The sequence below is a fragment of the Clavelina lepadiformis genome, chromosome 7 (genome assembly GCF_947623445.1).
Source record: "Clavelina lepadiformis chromosome 7, kaClaLepa1.1, whole genome shotgun sequence".
NCBI lineage: Eukaryota > Metazoa > Chordata > Ascidiacea > Aplousobranchia > Clavelinidae > Clavelina > Clavelina lepadiformis.
The window spans coordinates 13,041,643-13,066,725 of record NC_135246.1 but is presented as its reverse complement, the minus strand read 5'-3'; the positions used below and the strand labels follow the sequence as shown (position 1 = coordinate 13,066,725).

The following is a 25,083-nucleotide window of genomic DNA, read 5'->3' as shown; positions in this document are numbered from 1 at the left end:
AAAACTTCGAAAGACTATAATCATTGGCTACCGCTATTTCAACGCAGAAATCGTGCGTTCAACGCTAGTTTTCACACATTCTAGTTAATATAACTTAAATGTTATAAATAACATAGCAACCTAAACTTCACCTAAATCTACCTTCTAATCTGAATCTAACTAATATGAAGCCTTAAATAACTAAAATAGACTTTTTGCATAGCCATTCTCCTCACGACCGAAGCAAACTAACAACAGAAAGGGCTAATTTCAGTGATAAGGTATGCACAGATGAACTACTCTAGTGCAGTGAAGTGCACTGAATAAAACTTTATGTAAATCTGATAAAAAGACGGTATTTTGTTCAACAACAAAATAACCGTTAAAATAGGTAAACTACAATGTAGCTGTGTAACAGATCAGTCCAAAATTTCAAACTTTAAGACATAGCCAGGTAACTTAAAAATATTAATATTGTAATTCCAAGATTACCAGATGGATATAATCAAACATTTAATGTAGTACTGGTTGTTTCTATTTAGCTCAAACCATGGACCATTTCATAAAGTTGTTATTTTATATCAGTGATTCTAAACCTATTCATGCTTGCAGAAAGTGAAAACAAAGAAATGATTAATGGCTAGCCTGCATAAAAAGGTATGCATGACCTATCACTAAAAAGTAAACTTCACTTTTAAATTAAAAGTTTTCAATTCGTTTTACAGCTTGCACAACTTCGATTTGTATTTGAAGCTGAAAATTGGAACTGAAATAAATATGAATTTTGAAATTATGCATAAACACACCTTTTTCAAAACCATGAAACAATCACTTTGGATAGACACAAAGTTAGATCATCAAAAAGTTGATAAAGAAATAGAATTCAATTATAACTTAGTGATGTTTAAATATCTTGCTAATGCAATGTAACCAAAGATTAATCAAATGAATAAACCAGAGATATATGAACTGGAGAAAATAGATTATATATCTCTGGTCAAATTGACATAGAACTGAATTTATTCTAGCAAAACATGTTTCAACTTAACATTGTTTATGCTCCTTCCTTGCTTTGTTTAATTTAATTCAGTTTACAATTTTACAGTGGGAAAAAATTACTGCATATTACTAATATACAGTGGTGGCCTAAGCTTGGGTGGATGGGGGGCAAGGCGAGGTATGATGCGGCATAAGTTTGGGGCCCTAAAATTACAAAAGATGTAGCAGTGTTTTGCATTTTTTCACTTTATGGCTCCCGATAAATTTTTCTCCTTCCCAAGATCTCACACCCTTCATTTCTTTGTTGCTATCAAGCGCCTTTAATACTTAAGAGGTTTGCCAGCAGGGACAGAAACTTTTTCTTCGTCTTGGTGGTGGATGCCTTAAATCAAGCGATATGAAAGTAATCTCAAAGCAAAAGGGGACCAATTCACAAGGAGGTTCGATTTACACAACTCTCCCCTATTCTAAATACAGTTCATACAGCTATATAGCATGAACCAGTGAATGACTCATGTCCTGTAAAATGCAACTAATTAAGAATAATATTCATCGGTAATGTTTATTTTTTAGAGTGTGTATAAAAAAATTTAGGGGGCCCAAGACAATCTCCCCGATCGCCTCACCCTAAATCCATTACTGCTGATACAATGGAGTATTGTATTGTTAATCAATGTGAATAAGCAAAAGTAATATATCCAAAAGAACAAGTAGCAGTAAGTAGAATCAAGATACACCTTTTCTTTAATAAGGGCCCCTTTATTATGGCAATATGAGTTTCATCAAAGGGTTTAGTGGCCGTGCTAGCTTAATTTTTTCGCACCCACCGTACTTTGGCCGAAAAATAAAATGATTGATTGAAGGAATAAGATCAACACGATAAACATAATTATAAATATCGCAATACGACCAAAAATGTAATTAGTTAAGCATTGAAAAGATATCAGAAGTTATTGCTTTGAATTATTTAGGCCATTACGATTTGGGATGATTTTAGACTTGTATATTTCCAATCCTATCACTGCCACATCTTACAAAAAGCTATTAAATATTTTGAAACAAAGTTGATGCTTATGTTACTGCAATCAAAAATCACGTAAATAGATAAAAAAACAAAAGTTGCAGAGACTTTGGGAAATGTGTCTAATACCAAGCACAAAATTAAGTTTGCTAAAACAACAGTGTAATGAACATTTAAACTTTTAAAACGATTCAGTACTTATAAAATAAAACAACGACCAAACAAAGCAGGCCTAATAAATGCAAAAGCACATACTTATTCTAATATTTCAGTTGATTTGGATTTAAAAATGTTTGTCACAATTGCGTTCCGAAAAAAATCATAATTGGCACAATATGGTAACATTCACAAGTGTTTAAAACTCAACCAACAAATGAATCTGCATTCTATATTAATATGTGTTTTAAAACATAAAAGCAACAATTAATAAAATCAAATAGATCGGGGTAGACTCTAACCATCGACCCACAAGTACATTGGTAGCTCTGCCATGTGCAGACACCACAGTAAAACTTATACTTCACCAGCAGAATTACTTTTTGAAAACCATGTTCCAAGGTCATGGTTCAAGGGTTCTGCTTCATCATTTGCAGGCAAAGTTAGTGAATTCATGCTGCTCGAGTCACATGGTTGTTGCACCGCATCATTACGATGAGTTGGTTGCATAGAATTATAAATAACTAATGCTATGACAATGGTGACGAAGGATACAATGTATAATGGTGACAACTGAAAAACAAAAAGTATGGTGGTAATCAGTATGACAAATTGAAGCTAACTTTTTGTTTCAATAGAATTTGCTTAACTGTTTTAAAGCTGGCCAGATGGTCGAGTGAAATAACTACCGTTAGTTTCTTACCCTTTCTGTCTCACACATTTTTTAGCTAACACTACCTCAGGATAAACAATTGTTTTTACGGCTATCGTCTATATTTCATATTGGAATTCATTGGGATTGAAAATTTTATTGTGCCCAAATCGAAGTTGCGTAAAAATTGTTAGACACTTTACTACATACAGTATATCGTACATAGTTGCTTTGCGACTGTATCTTTCCTGAGAAAAGGAAAAAGTATGCTCAGAATTGTTCTAAATTCTGTTCTTGCACAGAAAGGTTATTTAGAAAAAAATCACCATTTATGCAGTTTGCAAAAACGTTATGTAACATTGTGTACACAATTTTAATGCGCTGTGTTTTCAAAGACAACAGTGAAAACAGCGATGTAATAAACGACTGCTGATATGTCTTGGCAGTTTTCATTCTGCTGCAACTCAACACAAGCTCATAATATTATGAACCAACGTTATCTAATTATATTACAGAATAATTTGAGCTTATAAATATGAGCTTTCTTCTGTGAAAGCGAATAGTGCCAGACATTGTAAAACGTTTTTAATTAATCAGTTCACCATTCAGTTAAACTGCACAGGTTTGAACATCACCACAAACATTTACTATTTTGCATAATTAGTTAATTTGAACAACAATATGTGTAGTAGAATTATCAATTTACCCATTATTTTTAACACCATGCCTATTGCCCATGCATTACACATAGTAGGTAGGCAGAAGATAAGTGAAACATTGGGATCAAAAAGATAAAACTAGAAAAGGGAAATATATTGTAGAGAAAAACACCCAACGCAAACTATAAAGCTGTGTAAAGCTGCTGAAAGTAACGTTCTGCTGTGATTGAAAAATTTTAAGACACATTGTTCTTTCTTTAGATGCCAGGAAAATGTTTATTAACATCTCTAAAAATACGTTAACCTTAGTCAATCTAAGGATAAACTACTTGATCTTACATTCCTTCAATTGTATTGCTTCTTTTTGTCAAATCTCATGTTCATTTGGTTTTGTATGAGAAACTTAAGCAGTGGACAGAGAAACTGACAATAAATTTATTTTACCAAAACTGATCTATGTTTACTAGCCTATTTATTCATAATATATACAGTTTATACATGTATAAAAAATTTTGTTTGCACAAAAAAGTTAGTGAAAGACTGTGTATACAGAAATTCCTTGTTGGAATCCAAAAATATAAAATATTGTTAAGAGTAAAAATAATGCATGACATCAAACATATCATATATTCATTTCACTAACAAAAGACGCAAAAAATTGTAGTAATAATTAAAATATACACAACTTACTTTGTAACCAAATAAAAACAAGCCGCTGAACAAAGCATACAAATCTGCAGTGAGGAGGGATATATTCACCGCAGTTGCACTGCTCAGTTTCATAACTATGGGCATGAAGGAATACAAGAGATACATACAAACACCAAATCCAGCAAGCAATAGTATAACTTTGGGTGTCCACACAATTGCAGCCAATTTATCATGCTCCAGTATTGCCCTTCAAAGGAATGCTAAATTTTTGATTTAAGTTAAAACAATAGTTAAAATTTCCAATAACCCAAAATACACTAAACAGATAATGTGGTACCAAGTATGCAAAAAATACAGTTTGACCGGCAAACGCTGGAAAACCGAGGCAGAAATAGCATTAGCCTAGGAATTAAAAATAAAATCACAGAAATAAGGTCAAAATCAATTCTGTTTACAAACTAAACCGAAATGGTTAAGAGTCGAACATATGCTGGCATAACAGGTTTGAGCCTTATCAATAATAATCATATGATGTAAACATATGCTGATCAAAATCCTACACAGTGAAAACTCGTTAACTTGACTTGGCTTGGTTTAAAATGTTTTGATAAATCAAGTAACTCCGTGAATCTTCTATCAAAATGCATGGTAACAATTTCATGGTTATTTGACACCAATTTTAGCAACATTGGGTACAGATAACTCACAGTACCTGGCAGTTAAATTAGTTCCTTGAATTGAGTTAGCTGAGCTCAGTCTATTTAACTTGATAGCAATGTACAAAGCATATCCAACTTACATTTGAATACCACACACCAGTGGACAAAAAAGTCCGTACATTCCCAAATATTCAATGTTTCCATTGTTGTGCTTCTTTGATATAAACTCCATAGAAACGTTAGTAATTCCATAACAAACTGCCCCAGCTAACACGAGGATATCACCCAATGCTGGGTTGCTTCCTACAAAAAGCATTTTGCCATCTTAGCTTAACAACGAATTAATAAGTAAGTTACTGGTAATTAAATTCTATTAATACTATTATTTTATTTAAACATGATTGAGTGAACCAAATTTCAGTAATACTATAACATAAATATAGATATGAAATATGCTTTGAGATTATGAAATAATATCACGATATTTGTGTCTGAAACCACACCAAACCACCAAGCACATTTCAAAAAATTAACAAACAACTTAAAGCTAAGTCAGTAGTTAGCATATCAGCTAATCGAAAATATCAAGTAAGATATTATAAAACATACCGACACCTCCCTTTCCTACCAATACATCAGCTCCAACCATACAAGCAACTCCCACCAATGCAATGGTAACACCAATATAATGAACATGTATGTAACGAACTTTCAGAAGAAAGTAGGACAAGAGCATAACAACCGGAATGACGAAGCAATCAAGCAGCTGGAAATTCAGCAAACAAAACTTTGTAATAAAACGATAACTCCACTTAAAGTTTTTATTATTGCAGTTGGATAAAATTTTAAAATATGACCAAAGCGTACAACATTATACCTGAACACTGGTTAATGATGTGTATTGATAGGCAAGAACAACCATAAAGTTGGCTTCGACGTCAATGGTTGAAAGCAAAGCATACCTCCACCAGTTTTTCCGCAAGACCTAAAACAAGTAGGTTTAATACAAAATAACTGTCTTCTATACATTACATATTCCATTTAGCAAAGCATGTGAGAGTTTAAAGAAAAACACATAGAAATGCATCTACAAACAAAACACGTAACAACCAGTGGTACCTGGGTACATACATGTTTTACTTATGTAACATCGACAATGGGAAAGTTTGGTTTACCTGAAACAGAATAGGTTTACCATCTTCATTCTTTCTGACACAGAGTATCATCGTATAGGTAAAAAAAAGTAAAACATAGTTAATGAAACTCTGAGTCAATGGAATCTCAATTTTGTCTTCTGAAAGGTAATTGCTAGTAATAGCAGTCCCGCATATAAGGACTGACAGAACTTGTCCATATAACACTGGTTTTAGAATTTTCCTGAAAATAAATCACAAAAGTTTTAGAATTTGGCAGTCTGGCTCACTGTGAAAAAAGCTGTTTTTAAAACGTTTATTTACCATCCAAAGAGGCAATTTTCAATGACAACCTTATCATAAGAAGAAGCGAGAATTCAGTTTGCAAATTATTCAATTTATTGCTCCTGTGTTAATGCTTTTAAATTCATCTTAAATTATGTATACATTTGACGGAATAATAGGGTGGTCCTTATTTGGAAAGTTTGGAAAACTTAACGAGAACCGGGTTAAATTTGTTCGCTTTCGTAAAATCGATGTTGCACATTAGCAGTAAAATTTTGTGATTTTTCAAGTCATCGCCAAGCGGTAGTGGTCATAAGGAGTCATCTGAAGATAATGCTAGTGCCTCTGGAACAGTTAGATCTCCCAGTCAAAAGAAGGCTAAAAGAGCAACAAGAAACATAGTCACGTCTTCACTAACAGAGGCCTTTGATCGGACAAAAGTTTCCGACAGAAAGGCTGTATTTGTGCTCACAAAAACCTCTAGAGCACTTGGAAAGAATGTTGAGGAACTGAACATAAATCAATCCTACATTCGTCGAGAACGTATGAGGCACCATGCCCAAATTGAAAGATGAGTTCAAAACTTGTTCAGGTAAGCATGAGTTATGCTGCAACTCTACCAAACCAGTGCTAGTCCATTAACAGAAATGAATCAAAATAAAGTAGTGCACAACTGCACATCCCATTACATGATAAATAGTTACACCAATTCCCCCCAAATTTCCTCAAACACTGATTTTAGCATACTATTTCAATGCTGACTTCATCAAGCATCATTACTCTTCTCTATTGTTTATCTTTAGAACAATATACTTTACTGTGCAGAGCTGCAGGCTTTGCGGTCATCTCCAAGCTACCCATGAGTGTAGTTAGAAACATTAATGAGAAGAATGTACAGTAGATCAAGGCCACCCACTGAGCAAGTTTATAGAGCCTTAAATGTAGAAAATAAGTTGCATTTGGTTTAAATTGTTTGGACCCTTTTGACACCAACTAGAAAAACGATAGAATTATAGGAAATAATCTTTTGTTCTATTCCATATGATAAACAAGAGAAAAAGAAAAGAAAAATTGAATGAAGAGTAATTGTGTATTGGTGAGTTAGGTGAGTTAGGTGTCATGATATCTTGCTGAGATCAGTACTTTTAGAGAAGGGCGGTTGCCATTACAAAAAAAGTCTTCTGAAAAAGTCAAATAAATTTCAATGCATTTTTGTAAAGCATTGGTTTGATAAACATTTGCAAACTTTTTGCTAGCAAGAAACATCAATTGGCAATTTTGAATAGTAATAATCAATTCTAATGTGACACCAATGTCATAATTTATTTTTGGTTGGAAACCAACAATATTTCTTGTTGACTGATGATTGATGGTCACAACTCACAAGTCTACATTTTGTGCTTGTGTTGGTATTATTTCATGTAATTGCGAACGAGTATGTCCAGACCGTAGAACTTGGCATAGGCACACACAATATTACTTTCCATGAGCTACAGTGATGTACTTTAGATGCGTAACTTACTTACTTGGAAACAGAGCTTATATCAAACAACATTCCAAATTCAGATTACGTTTATACTTTACTGTTACTGTGCATATATGTCGGAATGTTGTATTAGTAATTTCAAGATATTTTTTGCAAATCAGGAAATGTTCACAAGCCTGAAGTAGCCTAGGCTAGCGCGCAGTTTGACCACACTGGAAAGTGTGGCACTTGCATGCATGAGATTCATTAATGTGCACTCCAAACTTTTTTATCTTCAAGCTTACGATAAACAAACAAAAAGCTGGTTGTTTGATCGCCAATAAATAAACAAAGAATTTAGGCTTCAGTGCACACCATTATCCCAAAATTTGCGTCTTTACATGCACGATTTCTAGTCAAAAACTGCCCTACTTTCCAGTCGAGGTATCAACTTACCATGTAAAAATAGGCTTTAAAGAAGAAACAATCTTGGACAAAATTCCATCACAGGAGTATTTTACATTTGAGGTCCTTTCCTGGTTGATCTCTGACACTGACTGATTATCCATGTTGTACACCAAATATTTAAATAGGTGGGAGCCTACACGATCCAACGCAATCAAACGTTAGCCTACACATAAAAATACGATATAGTTATTGCAGTTAATCATACATATAGCGTATACCATAAAGCCTACCAGGCCAACTGCCTTAGCCTGTACTGTATAATCTAGGCTAGTTCAGTGCTGTATGATGAATGTAACCTGAATCGTGTTAGCAGGTAAATTGATAGGAAGAGCAAAATTCCTAGGCTATAATTAACCAAACATTCAGAGAGATTCTAAAATAAAATTTGTCTTGACTAGACGAAAATTGAAACTTTTAAAACAAAAATAGCCTATATGACTAGTACATTTATTTATTTTGACATATAAACGTGTAGGTGGGGCTATGAGCTAATATAGTCTCGTTATTGAACTTAGATTTTTACTGGTTTGGTGTTTTAACCCAGAGCAGCCTACAACAGCAATATATGCTGAATCGAATTAACCAATTTCACGTGGCAAAAGAACCTAAATTTCTAAAAGATTGCAATTCGAATTTAGGGTATTTCCCAACATATAAAACAATAAATACTTCAGCAACATAAAAATCCCACAAAGGTATTTGCCATAGGAGAAGATCAGTTTGTAAAAAATAAAAAAAACACAGTTTATTCAAGTTTTTTTGACTAAAAAATGGTTTTCAAAGGTCGGATTTCTCATCCACTTAAGTCTAATCCTAATCTCCACCGGAAAACGCAAGCTCTAGCTGCGTATACAAAAACAGCTTCACAAAAGCGACGAAGAATGTTGGGTTAATATTTCTTATTGACTGTTTGACATAATGATGCATTTTTGATGTAGAAAGCGATAAGATTCAAAAACAAGTCAGCATTAATTTTGCATTGCTGACAGACTGTTTATTTTTTTAACCTTGATGACGTCAGTTGTTTCCCATGAAAGTACTGAAACTTGTTTTCTCTGTTAGAAAGTAGCCTCGACACTAGTTATAAGTTTTTACAAAGACCTGTTTAATCTTTAGCTTGATTATCGCCAAGCTTTGAGATTAGCGTAATGCAATATCTCTATTCAATGCAGTCTGTTATTCTACATAAAATCACTAATCCGACCTCTGCGCACTACACTTTTGAGCGCGTGGCATGAAGCAGAGAAAACGACCGAAAAACAGCAGAAAAACACTTTGCCCGCGCAACATAACGCGCTGCTACTTGCCGGAAAAAAATAAAGTCGGACAACTTTTGAACACGTCTCGTAAGCTTTTGCAATAAGTAAGAGAATTAGTTGATATTCGGAAATTCGCTGAACTGCACTGAAAAGCAAAATTCACAGAAGATATGAATTTGATGTAAATTGTCACAACAAACAGTCACCATTAGGCTATGCACAAAATCACGGGCTGCAATTTCCACAAATTTGTTAGCTTTTTAATAACCTTGTTCCCAATGAGTTTCATTATTTGCAAAGTCCAGTCGTAATATCTTACATGCATTACGAACAGACTTTTTTGAATGTAGTTTAGGGCTTGATCGTATGGAATCACACTCAAATATCTTTTTTTAAAAGAATTTTTTCCCGGCCGAGGTCATTCGCCTATAGGGGAGACCGGGGTTAGTTGGAAAAAATTTTAGGAAAATTTAAACCACCAAAATTCAGAATGATCTTCGAAACCTTTATCTAGTCTGGCATAATGACTACGCTGGTCTACAACTTATTACAAAAGACTGACCAGAAATTGTTACAGGTTTACGCACAAACTTTATTTTTTCAGACATCAGTCACATTTTTCAACTAACCCCGAAGCCGGAGTTTGTTGGAAAACCACACGGGGTTAGTTGGAAAATATATCAATCTGTTATATACAGTATTCAAAAGTGTCTGTTCTTTGAATGTCAATCAATCTATTGTGGATTGTAGCCCGACAAGTCAACAGGGAAGACAAATTTCTGCTGACAGCGTTTCGTTGATCCGCGTAGATCAGGGGTGACGAACCCGTTCGCTGTCGCGGGCCACTTCAGTAGTTACAGCTGAGTAAGCGGGCCGCACGGCAACCCTAATTCCTATAAGTCCTAACTTATATGCCTTGCATGTATGGGCGTTTGTCAAATCGTTTGGTGGGCCGCACAAAATTGTTTGGCGGGCCGCATGCGGCCCGCGGGCCGCAGGTTCGTCACCTCTGGCATAGATCCACGTCGAGTTTTGCGTTTATACTCGCGCATATTTTCAATTAAAAAGTGTAGATAGGCCTATTTATCGATCTGTATCAAATAACAAGTTCCAACTTAACTGTACGAGGTTGAATAAGTAAAAAATATGAATTCCATCAAGCATTAATAAAAGAAATTTTTACTCATATGGTTTTACATATTCCAACTAACCCCATTCAAAATTTTCCAACTAACCCCGTATGCACATGGGAGAGAAAACTTACTTTTTATGTAGCCACTAAACCAGGTAATTTAATTGCCTCTGCCTTTTCTGGTACCATGGCACCTACGGTCAATATAGAGTATAGACTAATGAACTTTCAATTGTCTCTCTAGAGCACTATGTTACACTATATTTACCAACAAGCTCGAATTTTAGTTCAAAGTGTAAAAAACAGAAAAACGTGTTATCAATCACTAAGCGGCAGTAAAGATTTACAAAGATGTTCGGGGAGTACTAAAACTCCAATTTTTCAACTAACCCCGGTCTCCCCTACTTGCAATTGCGTTGGGTGCAGTTTCGTGGGTGCAATCACAATGGATCCAGCCTCAGCATTGGCATGTGACAAGGCACTAAAGGTAGAGTTAAGTTGAAATTACTATAAACTAATTTATCAACCCAATTGACCAAAGACAACACATCTGAAAAATAAGCATATTTGAACACGAAAACAAAGCTTTATGATTTAGCTTTTTTCTAAATTTTGCTTAGTTAATTATACATTATGGTTACGGCGTAATTAATGGAAGTAGCCTACAAACGATTTTGATGCAAGATATAATTGCCGTGGCGGTGAATAGTGATCACTGATCAATGAATGAGTGTATCTTTACTGAAGAAGCGGTGTAACCATGTGAATTTTTCTAGTATGATATTAGCATAAACAATGCAACTTCTTCGTAGTTTAAAAACAGTTATGTCGCTAACAATACCATCCGGCGGTATAAAGACTAGAGGTGGCAGTCGGTACTTTGAAAGTAGCCTACTGTTCAAAACAATTCTAAAATACTGCACAAAAATAATACCGACGGTAACGGTATTCCGTGCTGGTTAAAAAAAGTGGGTCCGTGCTTTGTACCGGCAGCTTACTTGTTGTATTATCGATCCTGCTGCAAGTGAATTTTTGCCTTTATTATGATCCAGCTATACAGGTTACTCTATATTAGAGACTCTCATTGGAAGATCAAGTGCAGTATAGGTTATGTAAGCTTCAACGTTCGGTGGTGACGAAGCGTAAGATACCCAAAACCTTAAGGCACTCAGGTTTTTCATCTCTCAAGTCCGGGTAGTGGGCCCCTTGCTTGATTCAAAGCGAAGGAGATAACAATTTATGGTTCTCAATGGGCTGAATCAACGGTAGTTCTTCTAGAAGAGCGCCCAGTTTTTTGGGAAACGCTGAAAAGGAGCATTATTGTATACTATATCGAATAAACTTGAACAATTTATCAAAAAATAATTAGTTAAGATGTCTAAGCCATGAAAGTTGGATTATCCTGGGTTGGAGTTAATATCGGGATCCTTGTTAAAAAGGTCTGTTGTTATAACTGCAGTGGTGTGACGGTTACGTCACGAGTCATGGGTTGTTTTGTAAATGCTGATACTGTACTTCATTTTGGAATATTGCGTTTCAATAGCTGACCAAGCTTAAATTCTCTTTAATAACCTTCAGATAAATTACCTCGCTTGAACAGGAGTGCCACATATAAAATACTGTTGTAATGTTTGCAATCCTTCCCTTTACCTTTTTTTCTCAATTGTTACCACTGCGCGATGTAATATTCAGTAAACATTCCTAAAAACGGGCAAACTTTTTAATAAAAGTTGTTTTACAAACATTTTGTGGATGAGCAGAATTAATCAGTAACTGATACCTTCCAAGCTAAACGCTCTTAAAATATTTAGATAACATTGAATACTTTTTAAAATATAAGAACAGAAATCTCCAAAGCTATAAAAGGAACTGGAGTAATTTTCAACCAAATTTCTATAAAAAGGCAAAAACACCCTGATTCCGAAAAATTTCAATTAAAACAAAATTTCATTTAAACAGAATTAGTCTATTTTGTTTCGTTAACGAGTAATTCCCAAAACTGTTTTCAAAAAACTATGCGGGGATTTCACATTACTGGGGGGTTGGTTTTTGAGCATACCTCAAGCGCATATTAAAGCAATGGAAAGTTGCTTTTGCAATGCTATTCGGCGAATTTAGTAAATAACTTTTTTACGTTTCAGTTTGTCTCTACTCTTCTGGGTCTACCCTTCCTCTTAATCGCCTTGATTATTATCCCAGGATCGCCGAGATGGCTTTTTATCAAGAAAAAAGACAAACAAGGAATAAAGATTTCAAAGCTTGTGGCCCGCTTCAATAAGCTAGAAGTAACTGACAAAATTTGGCAACGTGCCAAGGAAGCAGACAAACAGGTAAAACCATTTCCAAATTTTCAATAAATCAAGACAAGCCAAATGTGTCATTTCCAAGACACATCCGTTTTCACGTTGTAATCTACTGTGTTGCTTCACAGATTTCAGCCGACACTTCCAACGCAACTTCAGCCAAATAAACATCATTGGATTTGTTCAAAAGCTACTTTATTGGTGGTCTTAAATGTCATGTTTAATTGGTTAGTGAAAATCGTTGATCAATATTGAAACACCGTAAATCAGATTTTTGAATCTTGTTAAGGTTTATAACCAATTTAAATGAATTTGTTTTATAGGCTTGTAAATAGCTTAGTTTATTATGGTGTGTCATTGAATGCTGGGACCTTGGCTGGAGAGTTGTTTTGTTTAGAGTTTACTGATACGATGGTTCGTGATTCCAAATGCAAGCGATTATACACCCTTCAAACAATTTCCCCGTATAACTTTTAATTTACAAAGATTATGCGATAGGTTCTATCAGACAAGTCTTGACTTGCCTAAAACATGTCTTTCTTTTACAAAGATTGTGCAAAACGTTATCAGACAATTCTTGACATAATGCGTTTCAGCATGAAACGTCCTCATCCTTTCCAGGCGTTTTGCTTTTTTTTGTTCTTATTTAAGCGAATTTAAAGGATTGGATAACGCACTCGCATGACTTTATTACAACGCGAAACGTTTTGTTTGCAATGGTTAATCTTTTCTTTCAATAATGTTATTGCAAACTAGATTTTGCAATCTATTACAAACTAGATTACAACAACTACCAGACTTAGACTACTCCCTTTTCACTACAAACCCAAGATGTTTTTACCGCGTGATGTCGCTCTCCCTCTCCTACAAAAAGGTTTTGGAGATGACCGTCAACAGATTTCTTACCGCGTGGTGCCGCTCGCGAAACATGACCTAGTAGGGTTACCATATTTTCGGGGCCTAAAATCCGGACACTCTTTGGTGCCCACTAGCGGTTTTTAAAATGAGTTATAAACACATTGTCTGTCAATATGACGTCACACTAGCAATGCCCCACCTTGACGGTGCGAACAAAACCCGCGGCCCACTTCGAAATCATTAAGAATTAAACAAACGACAATTTCCTTGGTATTCTAATTTGGTCTGCAACAGACTTCTTGTTGAGCTATTTTTCTACTGCTTTCACTGCTTTATAATTTTCTTCAGCGAATATACGCTCTTATCGTTTCAGACATGTTCTAAATTTTGCAATATCGACCAAGATATAAGGCCTTCAGCTACTAGCTCAGCTCCACTCATCCATGTATGATTGTATCCCAAATAGAGCGCTGTATTGTCCTTTATGACGTAACAATGAAATTATTACCCGTAACGCAACAAACAATTTTAAAAAATTCCCATCCGATTCGTCTGCTCTCCGCCCATTAAAATGGGTGGAAATGCGGTAATATTCTCCCATTCGAATGGCAGGAAGTATGCCTTTCTTACTATAGAGTAAGAAATGTGCATTTGGAATGGGGAGATGTTTACTTCGGCAGAAATATCGTTTGTGGGAAACCGCGTTTCTGAAAGCAGGTCCATTTTAATGGGCGGAAATAATGCCGAAGTAAAATTCTCCCCATTCCAAAGGCATATATCTTACTCTAGGGTTAGAAAGGCATACTTTCAACCATTACAATGGGAAGAAATTCCCGTACTCTGGACCATTTTAATGGGCGGAAACTAGACGAATGGGGTGAAATTCCGGACATTTAAGCATATTTTAGCATTTCCCCCCGGACGCACTTTGAACACTAAAATTCCGGACATGTCCGGGGAAATCCGGACGTATGGCAACCCTAAGTCCTAGCTGCCTTCATAATTGCCTTCATAGTTGATTTCATAGTTGCCTTCATAGCTGCTTTCATAGTTGCCTTTATAGTTGCCTTCATAAAGGGTTGCCCTTGATTTGCCCTTAAGGTGGGTTTCTTAGAGTGGTACTATACTACTTACGTAACTTCTTTAAAATGCATAAATCTTTCATCTGTTCATTCCGTTAATGACTTACAAAAACTGCAACATCTTGACTAATTTTGATCTCTGAATTCTGACGTTTGTGTTTTTCACATTGTTGTGCCAGTTCAAGCGAAGTAAGGTCTTTTTCTTTGTTTTTGGTCACGAGGTCTTCACATAATCGTTTCCGATGCAGATGTTTTCCAAACGTAGGCTTATGGTGTAGCATGGAGTCACGTGGTTATGGTTCGGTTGTCACAGTGGAAATGCTGGCTACCGTCATTTTTCTCTTGAAAGGTTTCTGTTTCGGCATGATATCTACCCATACATGTTATTACTATTTCATCCAAAGCGGTTGTGTGAGGACTTTTGTCAAAACCTACGCAGTGTGAGATTTGAATTCGGCATCAGAGATTAGTGGGTAAGCGTATCCACCCGACCATAAACTTATTGTGCCGTTGCCCGTAGGTAATGGATGATAAAACTCTATCGAAACCATTTGTGCTGACACTGCACACAAATTTTTAATCGTTAATTACTCGGAAACTATACCTCGTAAACTAGTCGGATTTTTACAGGTTAGTAGCAAAAACACCTGGCTTCCTGTATACACCATAATTATAAAATTCAAGAAAGTGCATTTAGTGTAAATTAAGTATTTCTACAAGTGGTACATTTCTAGAAGTTTTTCTTTTTACGACTCGCCCTCGCTGTTCGGAAAACCAGCTGACCGCGAGAAGAGAACAGTTAGTGGAGTTAGTTGGGTGTGAATAAGTAAACAAAAACGACACGCTTCAAAGCGGAGAGAGAGCAAAATTATGAAAATATGACAATATTTTAAAAATCACAAAACAAAACTTTATAACACAAACATGGAAACATAACTAAACCTATTTTAGGAAAAGTCACCAAATTTTAAGTTTCTACAGCAACCAGTGGAACTGTACGCCACGTTTTGTTGTGACTGCGTGCAGGGTTGGCCATACAAAGTGTGGATAGGGTCACTACAAATGCTGACTTTAGAATTTGCGATGTTAAAAAAGTTAAGCCTGTACTTTCCGTATAACGGCCTGTTTATCCCAGGCATTTCTAAATATATGTTCTACGTCATCTTTAAGCTGTCGATTTATTGTAACCAACTTACACCCCAACTTCCTCATATGCAAGCTATTTTTAAAGGATGTAATAAAAGGAATGAAATATTAAGTTAGCCAACTCCAGATATGGGCATCCTGTTTGAGTGCTTATATTAGGGTGAGCCGAGTTGGACTTGGCGTCTGTGGTAATTTTTAGAGCTTAATTGACAAGTCAGTCACTATACAGCGGAATACAAGGGGTTTCAGTTTTGAAAACTACAAGTTTAACTTTGTCTTCTACTGCAGATATTGTGTAGAAACGAATAAAAATGCAGCGCTCTCAAAAAGTAATCTTCTTTTTCTACGTTGTAAAAATCTGCTTCTCAATTTTAAAACTGGGGGCTTCCGCATCACTTCAGCAATTGCAATGTGAGGAGCCAAAACCAGGAAGTTTATCGTCCGTTGTTACAACCACAGAATTCATGCACAACGTATATCAGGTCGTTGCCTACCCAGAATGGATGGTGCAAAAGAAGATCTCTGTGTCTTGCTTCATGCGAGGCCTAACATCAGTGCCTGTGAGTTTGAACCCAGATTTGGAGATTTTAAATCTGAACCGAAATTTGATTCAAAATCTGAGAAAAGGTGAACTACAGACTTACAGGTCGCTCGTTGCTTTATTAATATCAAATAACTGTCTTCCATACCAGCTATATCACTTGAGAATACCAAGATGCAAAACGTACTTTGTTATAGAAAAGGGAACTTTCCAAGATTTACTTAACCTGAAATATTTAGACATCGGTGGTAATAATATAAAACAATTACCAGATGACTTGCCAAACACTTTAGTTATTTTAGTAGCAGTTTATACGTCCATGATGCCAACAGAGGAAAAAGTCCTTTCCCATCTTAAAAATTTGAAAATCTTGCTGCTATCAAGCAATTGCATAATGAGAGATCTGAAACATTTTTGCCGGGGCAATTTTACTATCCACGGCAACCCATTCAGGTCCATTAACCTAATTTATTTAGATGTCGGCTTTAACAGTTGGACGAAAATACCTGCGGAACTTTTAGTGCCTTCTCTTCGCGGTTTCCGAATCAGAGGAAATCCGATTTTGACCGTTGGCAAAGAATCGTTTTTGAACAGTCCGAATTTAACCCACCTGATCTTGTCATGGGTATCACAGTACAACCAGAAACGATTGATAATAACAGGAGATTTTATCCGTCCCCTGACCAAGCTAGAGCATTTGGATTTGGCAGGAAATATGCTCACAACCCTTCCGAAAGGTTTCTTGGAAACAAACACAAGACTGAAATACTTAAATCTCAAGTTCAACTGCTTACATGCCGTTTCGGGTCCAATTTTTTTGCCTTACTTGCCTAATTTGCAGGAACTACTTTTATCGGGGAATACGTTCTGCGCTGAATTGCATCCAGAAAATCTGGTTGTACCTGAACTACGACTTGGAGATTCATTTAGAAGATTTCCCAACTTAATTTCTCTATCACTTGGAGCTCCTGAAGATACAACTTGGATAAACAAATATTTAGCACACGGCAAAAAATACCTCAGTGTAAACAAAAACAGTTTGAAGGTGCTTAAAGATTTGAAAAATTTTAAAACAATTATTTTAGGAGGATGTGGGGTTCTTAGTTTGGACTTATCTGCGTTTTCAGGATTGTCACTTACCTCAATAAATCTTTCCATCAATCAAATAGGGGAAGCACCAATGCTTGCTGAACAGAGGTCTCAAAGAAAAAAGAAAGATATTAAAAATAATAGGAAATTCATGGATGAAATAACAGCTGAAATTTTAGAAGAACTTGAAGCATACTATGTCGAAAAGGAAGTTAATACAGCAAAGGCAAGGTTCATCAGCAATGGTACCAACCGCCTAAACCTTGGAAGAAACGCGATCAGAAATATATCAAAGTATGATTTTCGTTTCGTTCCTTTGATAAACCATCTGGACTTATCTTATAACAGTATCAACTACATATACAGAACAACATTCCGCCCGCTCAAGCATTTAAAAGTTTTGGATTTGCGTTACAATCCATTAAGATATGTGTCATCGGATGTTTTTAATAAATTATTTGATTTATCTGTCGTTTACATGAACTTAACGAAATACGAAGCTACCATGACTTCAACATTTTTAAACAGCTTACAGTCACCAATATCGCTCCACATAGGAGCAATGAAAGCTGGAAATTTGCTTTGGTCGCCACAACTCAAAAGGCAAGAAAAGTTTGAAATGGTGACGAAACTTGATATTTCCGGAAATCAATTTCAGTCATATGTAATATCAACCAACCAAATCATATTTGCTTCGTTTCCTAATATCACTTCGCTAAACTTGCAATACTGCAACATCTACTTTACACCTGAATCAAATTTTTTCCACGGGTTACCGAAGTTAAAGCGTGTTGATTTGAGCCACAATTTCTTGGCATTTTTTCCATATGTTGCACTTCATCATGTGCCCCATCTCGAATATCTTGATTTATCTTACAACAACATTGGAGAATTAAAAAATGATCTTTCGAAAGGTCTTCCTCACTTAACTAGTCTTATTCTTTCACATAACTTAATTCGATATATTGCACCTGGCGTAATAGCCAAGGCTGTCTTAAAACATTTGGTGTATCTCGATCTCAGTTTCAATAGCATTTCCGATGTCGGACCGACCATATTTGACCGCCAAGCTTTGACAGACTTGAAACATTTGGACTTAAGGGGAAATTTGATAGAGTGCACATGTTCTTTAACTCATACATTTGGTTGGTGGGCTCGGTCAGGGAAACTTAAAGACAGCTCGACACCTGGCTTATTACCGGTTTGTCCAAATGTTGTTTTCGATTATTTTGGTGGATGTGTTGCCTGCTCTGAAGAACAACTATCTGGTCATGTTAGGACGAAGCAGTCGTTGTTGACGTTCAGTTCATCTTATCCCTGCGTGCCTACTTTGCAGGTCTTATATTTTGCTGTATTTACTGGGATCGTGTCGCTCATGCTCGTTCTGGGACTTGTTTCAAGGACTGATTTGGTGCGAACTTGCGCAAAAGCACTTCGTGCAAAGTACACTAAAACTCGACCTTTTCTATCTGACACTGAAGATTCAGATGACAAGAGGGATAAGACTTATGTTTATCATGGATTTGTCTTCTATGATTTGAATGACGACAACGTCGGCGATTGGATCGATTATTGCCTAGTACCACGCCTGGAAAACGGGAATCCGCCGTTTAAAATTGGAATCGTTGGCAAAGAAGATTACTGTGGAGCCGCCCAAGTAAAACAGCTCCTCCTTCGAATGGAAGCAAGTAGGAAAGTTATTGTTGTTTTGACAGGTACATTTGCGACGACGCCAAAGTGCAAATACGTGCTTTCTGTGTTGGAAGATTGGATTTATACCACCGGCTACGACAGATGTGTGTTGGTGACTTTTGAAGACGATCCTCAATTCGGTTCCTGGATTGGCCGACGGAGGAGAATGCATCCTCAATTTACACTTCAATATTCAGCTGAGACAGACGAGGAGAAGGCTTTCTGGAGTCCGCTTCGTTCCTCGTTGGAAAAAACTTCCAAATCAAAGTTCAACGTTCTTCAAGATTTATTGGAATTAAAGAGGTGTTATTTTTGAAAACAGCACCATTTTACTGTCAGTTCTTACGATTGTGAGTTCAAATTATCTCTAACGTTAAAGATAATGATTGAAATTTGGGTATAGGAAACGATTTTCGGAAATTTTTGAAAAATTGGTAAATTTAATGTAAGGTATTATCAAAAGGCCTCATCTTTCGCGACGGCGTTTGGGCTGATATGCGTCACGATGATTGGTTTTGTTTTGCGTTGGTATATTATATGCAAATTGTATCATATTATTTCTGTGAATATTTCAAGTATTGGGAAATGACATAAAATAGTTTGCGCAAGAAAAGTAGTTAAAATGTATGAATGAGAAGCAACTTTCAATATAACTTGTTCATCATTCTGAAAAATATGTCATGTAATTACCATGTCTACTTTAATCGCTGTATAAATGTATAGCAACTAAATTGTGAATTCATGACATCATTCTAACTGTTGACTGATTTAAATGGAATATGAAACAGTCTTTAAAAATTCTGCAGAAGAGTGGCTTTTTAAGGCTATTTAGAGCATCCTATAGAGAGGAGCCATTAAAGTCTAAAAATACACAGAAAAGAAAAACACTGTGCAATTTTTGAAATTTCTACTGGCTTATTAGCTCACGTTGTACTAAGAAAGGGAGCTAGATGGTCGAAAATTTTGTTAAGTAATGAATTCGATTAAAAAAAAACACAAAAACCGCACTTCTATCACAGCGATGATGGAATAGAACTACTGTTACTGGGCAGCTATACTCTTCAGTCTTCAGTATGATAACCTCAGAAAAGAAATGCATCACATAATCGAATGCATTGTGTTTTTTTAATAATATCTGCATAATAACTTTGCTGTCCAAACAAAACAATTTCCTGAGTAACAAAAATCTCATAGGCAGCACACTGATAATGAAGACATTGGCAACTATTGCACATACGAAAAACTATAACAAATATAAAACGCAAACGGATTTGCATGTTTTCAATGACTAGTGGCAAAAAACACAACAAAGATTTCAATTACAGTTCTTTTTCTAGATGCTGGTACATGCTCCTGGAATTGGATTCAGAAGCAAGTTTAGCCTTTGATAGCCCGTTAATATTCATTGCACCTGAGAAGTATTAGCAGGAAATTCAATTGTCGAGAATTAAAGAAATGATTATGGATAAGTCTGAGCTAATGCACAAAATCTATTACTAATAAATTAATGAAACAATTTTATAGAAACACGGGTCAAAACTTATAACGTTGCCATACCTATGCCAACAAATTGCACGGCTTCATGAACTAATTCAGCAGGGGACATTGATAACTCTTTTAAGTCGAGGAACCCGTCAGAGTTAGAATCAAGTAATTGAAAATCCTCATTCCTAATAAGATTTTCACCCGTATGCTCACTCACAATACTCTCATGTAGAAGTTGATAATCAGCTTTCCCACCATTTTGCTGAAGAAAAATAGATAAACTCCATCTTATCCATTCCCCATGGGTAAAATTTAGTGATGACAGGTAAATAGACTTGCTTTCATCTTCACATCTCAACTGGTATGAAAAAGTGTCGTGAAATAATGGGGCCCACCATATGTTAACGGCCATATTTCTACTTTCTTCACTGTGCACTTGATGCCACCAACTGTCAAAACAATAAGTTTATGGTAAGGATTTTAACTGTAGGTTGTAGAAACTATAATTCGATTCCTAGTAGGTTCAATATTAATAAATATTTTAATGCGTTATAAGATCTCACTTTAAAGGAACATATATACAATCACCAGGATAACTTCTGGCTGACCACCATGGCATGTTTCGCAAACCAGGATATTTTTCCATATCAACCATCGACACATTAACACTTGTATATTGACCTACATTTAAATAGCATTGTGTATAAACTTTACCTTTTCATACAAGTTTTATTATAAATTATACAATTAAAAACACCAGATTTAGTTGCTTTTGCCAGCACAATCTCATGTAACGAATAACATGTTAGGAAAATGTGACGAAAATAATAACAGAAAAAGACTAGCCTTCAGGATGATCTTCTATTATATGCTTTTTAGCAATCCATGGGTCAACCATAAACCAATGTTTGGAACCAAAGAGCTGGCAGTACAAGTTTTCAACAGTATCGTAGTGAAGAAGTGAATTGGTCCCACCACTGCTAAACCAGAGAACAAAATCCTGCAAAAAGTGACTTCACTCACAAAAAACTTTGTAACAAAAATCAGCAGTTTCATATTATATGCTGCACATGCATTTACAAACAAAAAATAATAATTAGGCATGTTAAGAATTATTCAAAATGAAAAATTACTGAAAGTGCAGTAAAATTTTTGCATAATTTTTCATTTGTATATACAGTCGAATCCGCTTAATTCGGACACCGGATAACCGCTTTATTCGGCCAAAATGCTCGGGAACGGAACAAAAGTAAAAATTGAACGTAAAAAACTCCCGTTAATTCGGACTATTCTCCGCTTAATTCGGACACAGGTTCGCAATTCCTATCGTTACATCGTTAGGTTATGAAACAATAAACAGTACTTGGTTGGTTTTAACACAAGATGCAGTTGCATTATGATTGATTATGGTGAAACAATGACGATTAATGCGGTAACAATCGACAATGAATTCATATAACGCCGTGCCAGCTTCATAGTCGCTTTTACTTCGGTACCATTGCGACCATCTTGTAGAACAGAATGGTACAGAAAAGTTTAGAAGAAAAAGTGAAATTGCTCACTAAAGTAAACGAAGAAAAAAATGACGACGCTTTCTTGACAGTTCGGCAGATAGTTGCGTTGGTGGGGATATCAAAACGTACTTTGCAAGATTGGAAGAAAAATGATGCAAATCTGCGTGAACAACGTGAAGAGACTATGCTTCGTGGACGAGGTTTAAAGACAGAGAGGAAGCGGCTCAGAATGTGCGTTTTATGCGTACTCATTTACTCGTACTCTTGTGCGTTTTATGCGATCAGTGCCAATTACTGCAGTATAGCGCAGGTGCAATTCATTTATTACGCAACAGTACAGTATTTTAAATGCGTTGTTTGCCTTTACGCATGACCATGAAATGAACAATGGATTTTCCGCTTAATTCGGACAAAGCCGTTTCTCCGCTTAATTCGGCCAAAAGTGAGCGGAACCAAAGTGTCCGAATTAAGCGGAGTCGACTGTATATCGATATCATATACCATTGACCTGGTATCATACTAGTATTACTTCATATTATACATCTTGCATAAAAAAATTTGCTTTCAGAACAACATACGCCATAAAATATCTAGATAATCTATGAATTCAAAAGGATAGTTGTAATTTTATATCAACCATAAACTAGAATGGTACTTCAGTTTATTGAACAACATGCTTTGCAACAAATAGCTAGTTAAACCATTCTATCACAAATGTAGCTAAAATGATTTATTTCCATAACAATATTGTAGACAATAAAATATAAAACCTATGTACTTGCAGTCTATTTTTGAATAGAGCACTATTGAGACATTGAGGCAATGGAAATTCTTTTTGCATTGATTTTGGAAGTGTTGTGATGAGATACATGTCTGAACTAGCTTCGTAGGTTTCAAGAAACTCATGCAACTGCAAGTCGTCACCCGACGATAAACGATTTTCATACTTGGTGAAATCAACATTGACAACTTCGTCTCCAAATTTTGTATGCAGATAGTCATCGTTCCATAGATCCAAAGGCTTTGAACTATTAAGAAGGCCTCGTAATATCACAGGCTGGTTATGTTTAACAAATTTTGAATAAAAATCTGAAGCAGTAAGACTTGGAATTTGCAGAATATCACCATCTGCAGGTTGATGAGAACCCAGTGGCTTCAGATGGCCTTTCAATGCACATTGCACAACAACGGAATGAAACAAAAGGAGGCATATAACGAATTCAGGAGCAGGTAAGTCTGTCATCTTGGTTACTGAATTGGTAATTACCAGGCAACATGTGTTGAATACAAGGAATTAGGAAAAGCTGTTATTATTTCACCAGAAAAAAACAACTTGTTTGAAGATCCTTTTCAGTTTTCTGCTAACCTTAAAACTGAAATATTATAACATAGTAAACTATAGACCTCACCTAAATCTAACTCATTGAACATTAAACCCTAATAACAAAGATCAATTTTGCAGTACGGCTAGCGTGCTAGTGTACCTTTAAGTTATGATAAGTTAACATTTAAAGGGAAAAATGGCAGAATTGCCAAGTGATGCCAACTAGGAATATGAATTTATATTCCTTGTTGGACCAATCCAACTGAAACACTCAACACTCAATAAATACCAATTTTTTAGTAAGTGTGTTGACATTAAAGTTGGCCCTGTAAGAAGATATGAATGCTATTGTGAACAGGGTACAATAGTCCACCATCCTAATCATTTCCCATTACTTATGCAGTAGCTGCTACAAGGTGGGAAAATCGTGGATTTCAATTTTTCAAAGGCAAATTAAGATAACATCAGTTACACACAAACTGCCTGTCTGCCTAAAATAGTGTTTATCTGTATCACAATACATTTCTATTGATAAGTATCATCATTTTCAAAGTGTACAAGTTTTGTATAACTTGAGAATTTCTTTGCTTTTTTGTCTATCAGAACCGGCCACTTCCTAGCTTTTCCTTACCTAATGCTGGTTGAACAAAACGTTTCACACTTTGGTCATTGAAGTAAAGTAATGAAGAATGTCATTGATTTATTGCATTATTATACATAAGATATCTATGGTACAGTATTGCTGTGCGTAAATCCCCAAATAGGAATTTCCATTCTCACACCCACCGCATTTAAGCGGCCGCATAAACAAAAATAAATCAGCCCTTGGAAACAACAAAACTATTGAAAGACTAAAGCGAATAAGAGTTGTTGTGTTTTACTTTACTGTATTTAAACTTTTACCAGATATTTAAACGATGCAACAACAAACTTATTTAATGCACTGGTGGATATAACTTTATAAGGCGTACAGATAAGAAAGTATGTGAGAGCACCCAGAAAGATTAATCTGATGCAAAGTTTATTCTAACTTAGCAAATTAATATCTCAGACAAAAATACGTTATTTTTTATCTAAAATTCGTTGCAGGAGAATCAGTGATTTGATCCGATACTCTCATTTTTACAAGAAATCCTTCATAAGAAACTATACAGAAACCTTATTATGGAGAGCTAACAAACTCTTGTATCAGGCAAAGATTAAGAAGCTTTTTTGTTACTTGCATTATGTATAAAGTTGTATGATTATGCTCAAAACTTTGCTGAAAGCTCCAATTTTGTTGAATTTGGCGTTTTTTTCATTGAATTGTGGTTTCAAAACAAGTTCAAGTTTAGAAAAACTAAGAAACTCTGTAAGAAAATTTTACCTTAAATGCTGTGCTCATACGGAACAAACTAAAAACCATTTTAGTAAAAGTTATTCTAACCAAACATTTCTTATTAAAAAATAAGTGTGGAGTTATTGTACGCTTTTCTGCGTACCGCCATTAACCTACCACTCTTTTTGGGTACTTTTCATGTCTTAGCACATC

At 35.6% G+C, this 25,083-nt stretch overlaps 3 protein-coding genes across 5 annotated transcripts; 1 reads left to right on the top strand and 2 right to left on the bottom strand.

Annotated features, from left to right (window-relative positions):
- Positions 1–1,624: 1,624 nt before the first annotated feature.
- LOC143465751 (solute carrier family 35 member F2-like) lies at positions 1,625–11,535 on the bottom strand. 3 transcript variants are annotated; one of them, XM_076964216.1, is made up of 8 exons: positions 11,517–11,535; positions 8,116–8,290; positions 5,952–6,153; positions 5,654–5,761; positions 5,386–5,542; positions 4,917–5,079; positions 4,157–4,364; positions 1,625–2,728 (listed from the first exon to the last, which is right to left on the bottom strand). In XM_076964216.1, exons 2-8 carry the CDS (start codon positions 8,226–8,228, stop codon positions 2,513–2,515), a joined length of 1,167 nt encoding a protein of 388 aa, XP_076820331.1. In that variant the 5' UTR covers positions 8,229–8,290; positions 11,517–11,535; the 3' UTR covers positions 1,625–2,512. The 3 variants fall into 3 exon arrangements, with proteins under 3 accessions (XP_076820331.1, XP_076820328.1, XP_076820330.1); XM_076964213.1 differs by lacking the exon at positions 11,517–11,535 and adding an exon at positions 10,909–11,053; XM_076964215.1 differs by lacking the exon at positions 11,517–11,535 and adding an exon at positions 10,924–11,048.
- A 4,684-nt stretch (positions 11,536–16,219) lies between these two features.
- LOC143465303 (uncharacterized) lies at positions 16,220–20,034 on the top strand. The gene has a single exon (XM_076963528.1). It carries the CDS (start codon positions 16,372–16,374, stop codon positions 19,543–19,545), a length of 3,174 nt encoding a protein of 1,057 aa, XP_076819643.1. The 5' UTR covers positions 16,220–16,371; the 3' UTR covers positions 19,546–20,034.
- Positions 20,035–20,335: 301 nt separating this feature from the next.
- LOC143465856 (jumonji C domain-containing protein 5-like) lies at positions 20,336–24,211 on the bottom strand. The gene is made up of 5 exons (XM_076964365.1): positions 23,007–24,211; positions 21,561–21,714; positions 21,278–21,395; positions 20,787–21,163; positions 20,336–20,640 (listed from the first exon to the last, which is right to left on the bottom strand). The coding sequence occupies exons 1-5, from the start codon at positions 23,469–23,471 to the stop codon at positions 20,549–20,551; spliced, it is 1,206 nt and encodes a 401-aa protein (XP_076820480.1). The 5' UTR covers positions 23,472–24,211; the 3' UTR covers positions 20,336–20,548.
- Between the last annotated feature and the right edge of the window lie 872 nt (positions 24,212–25,083).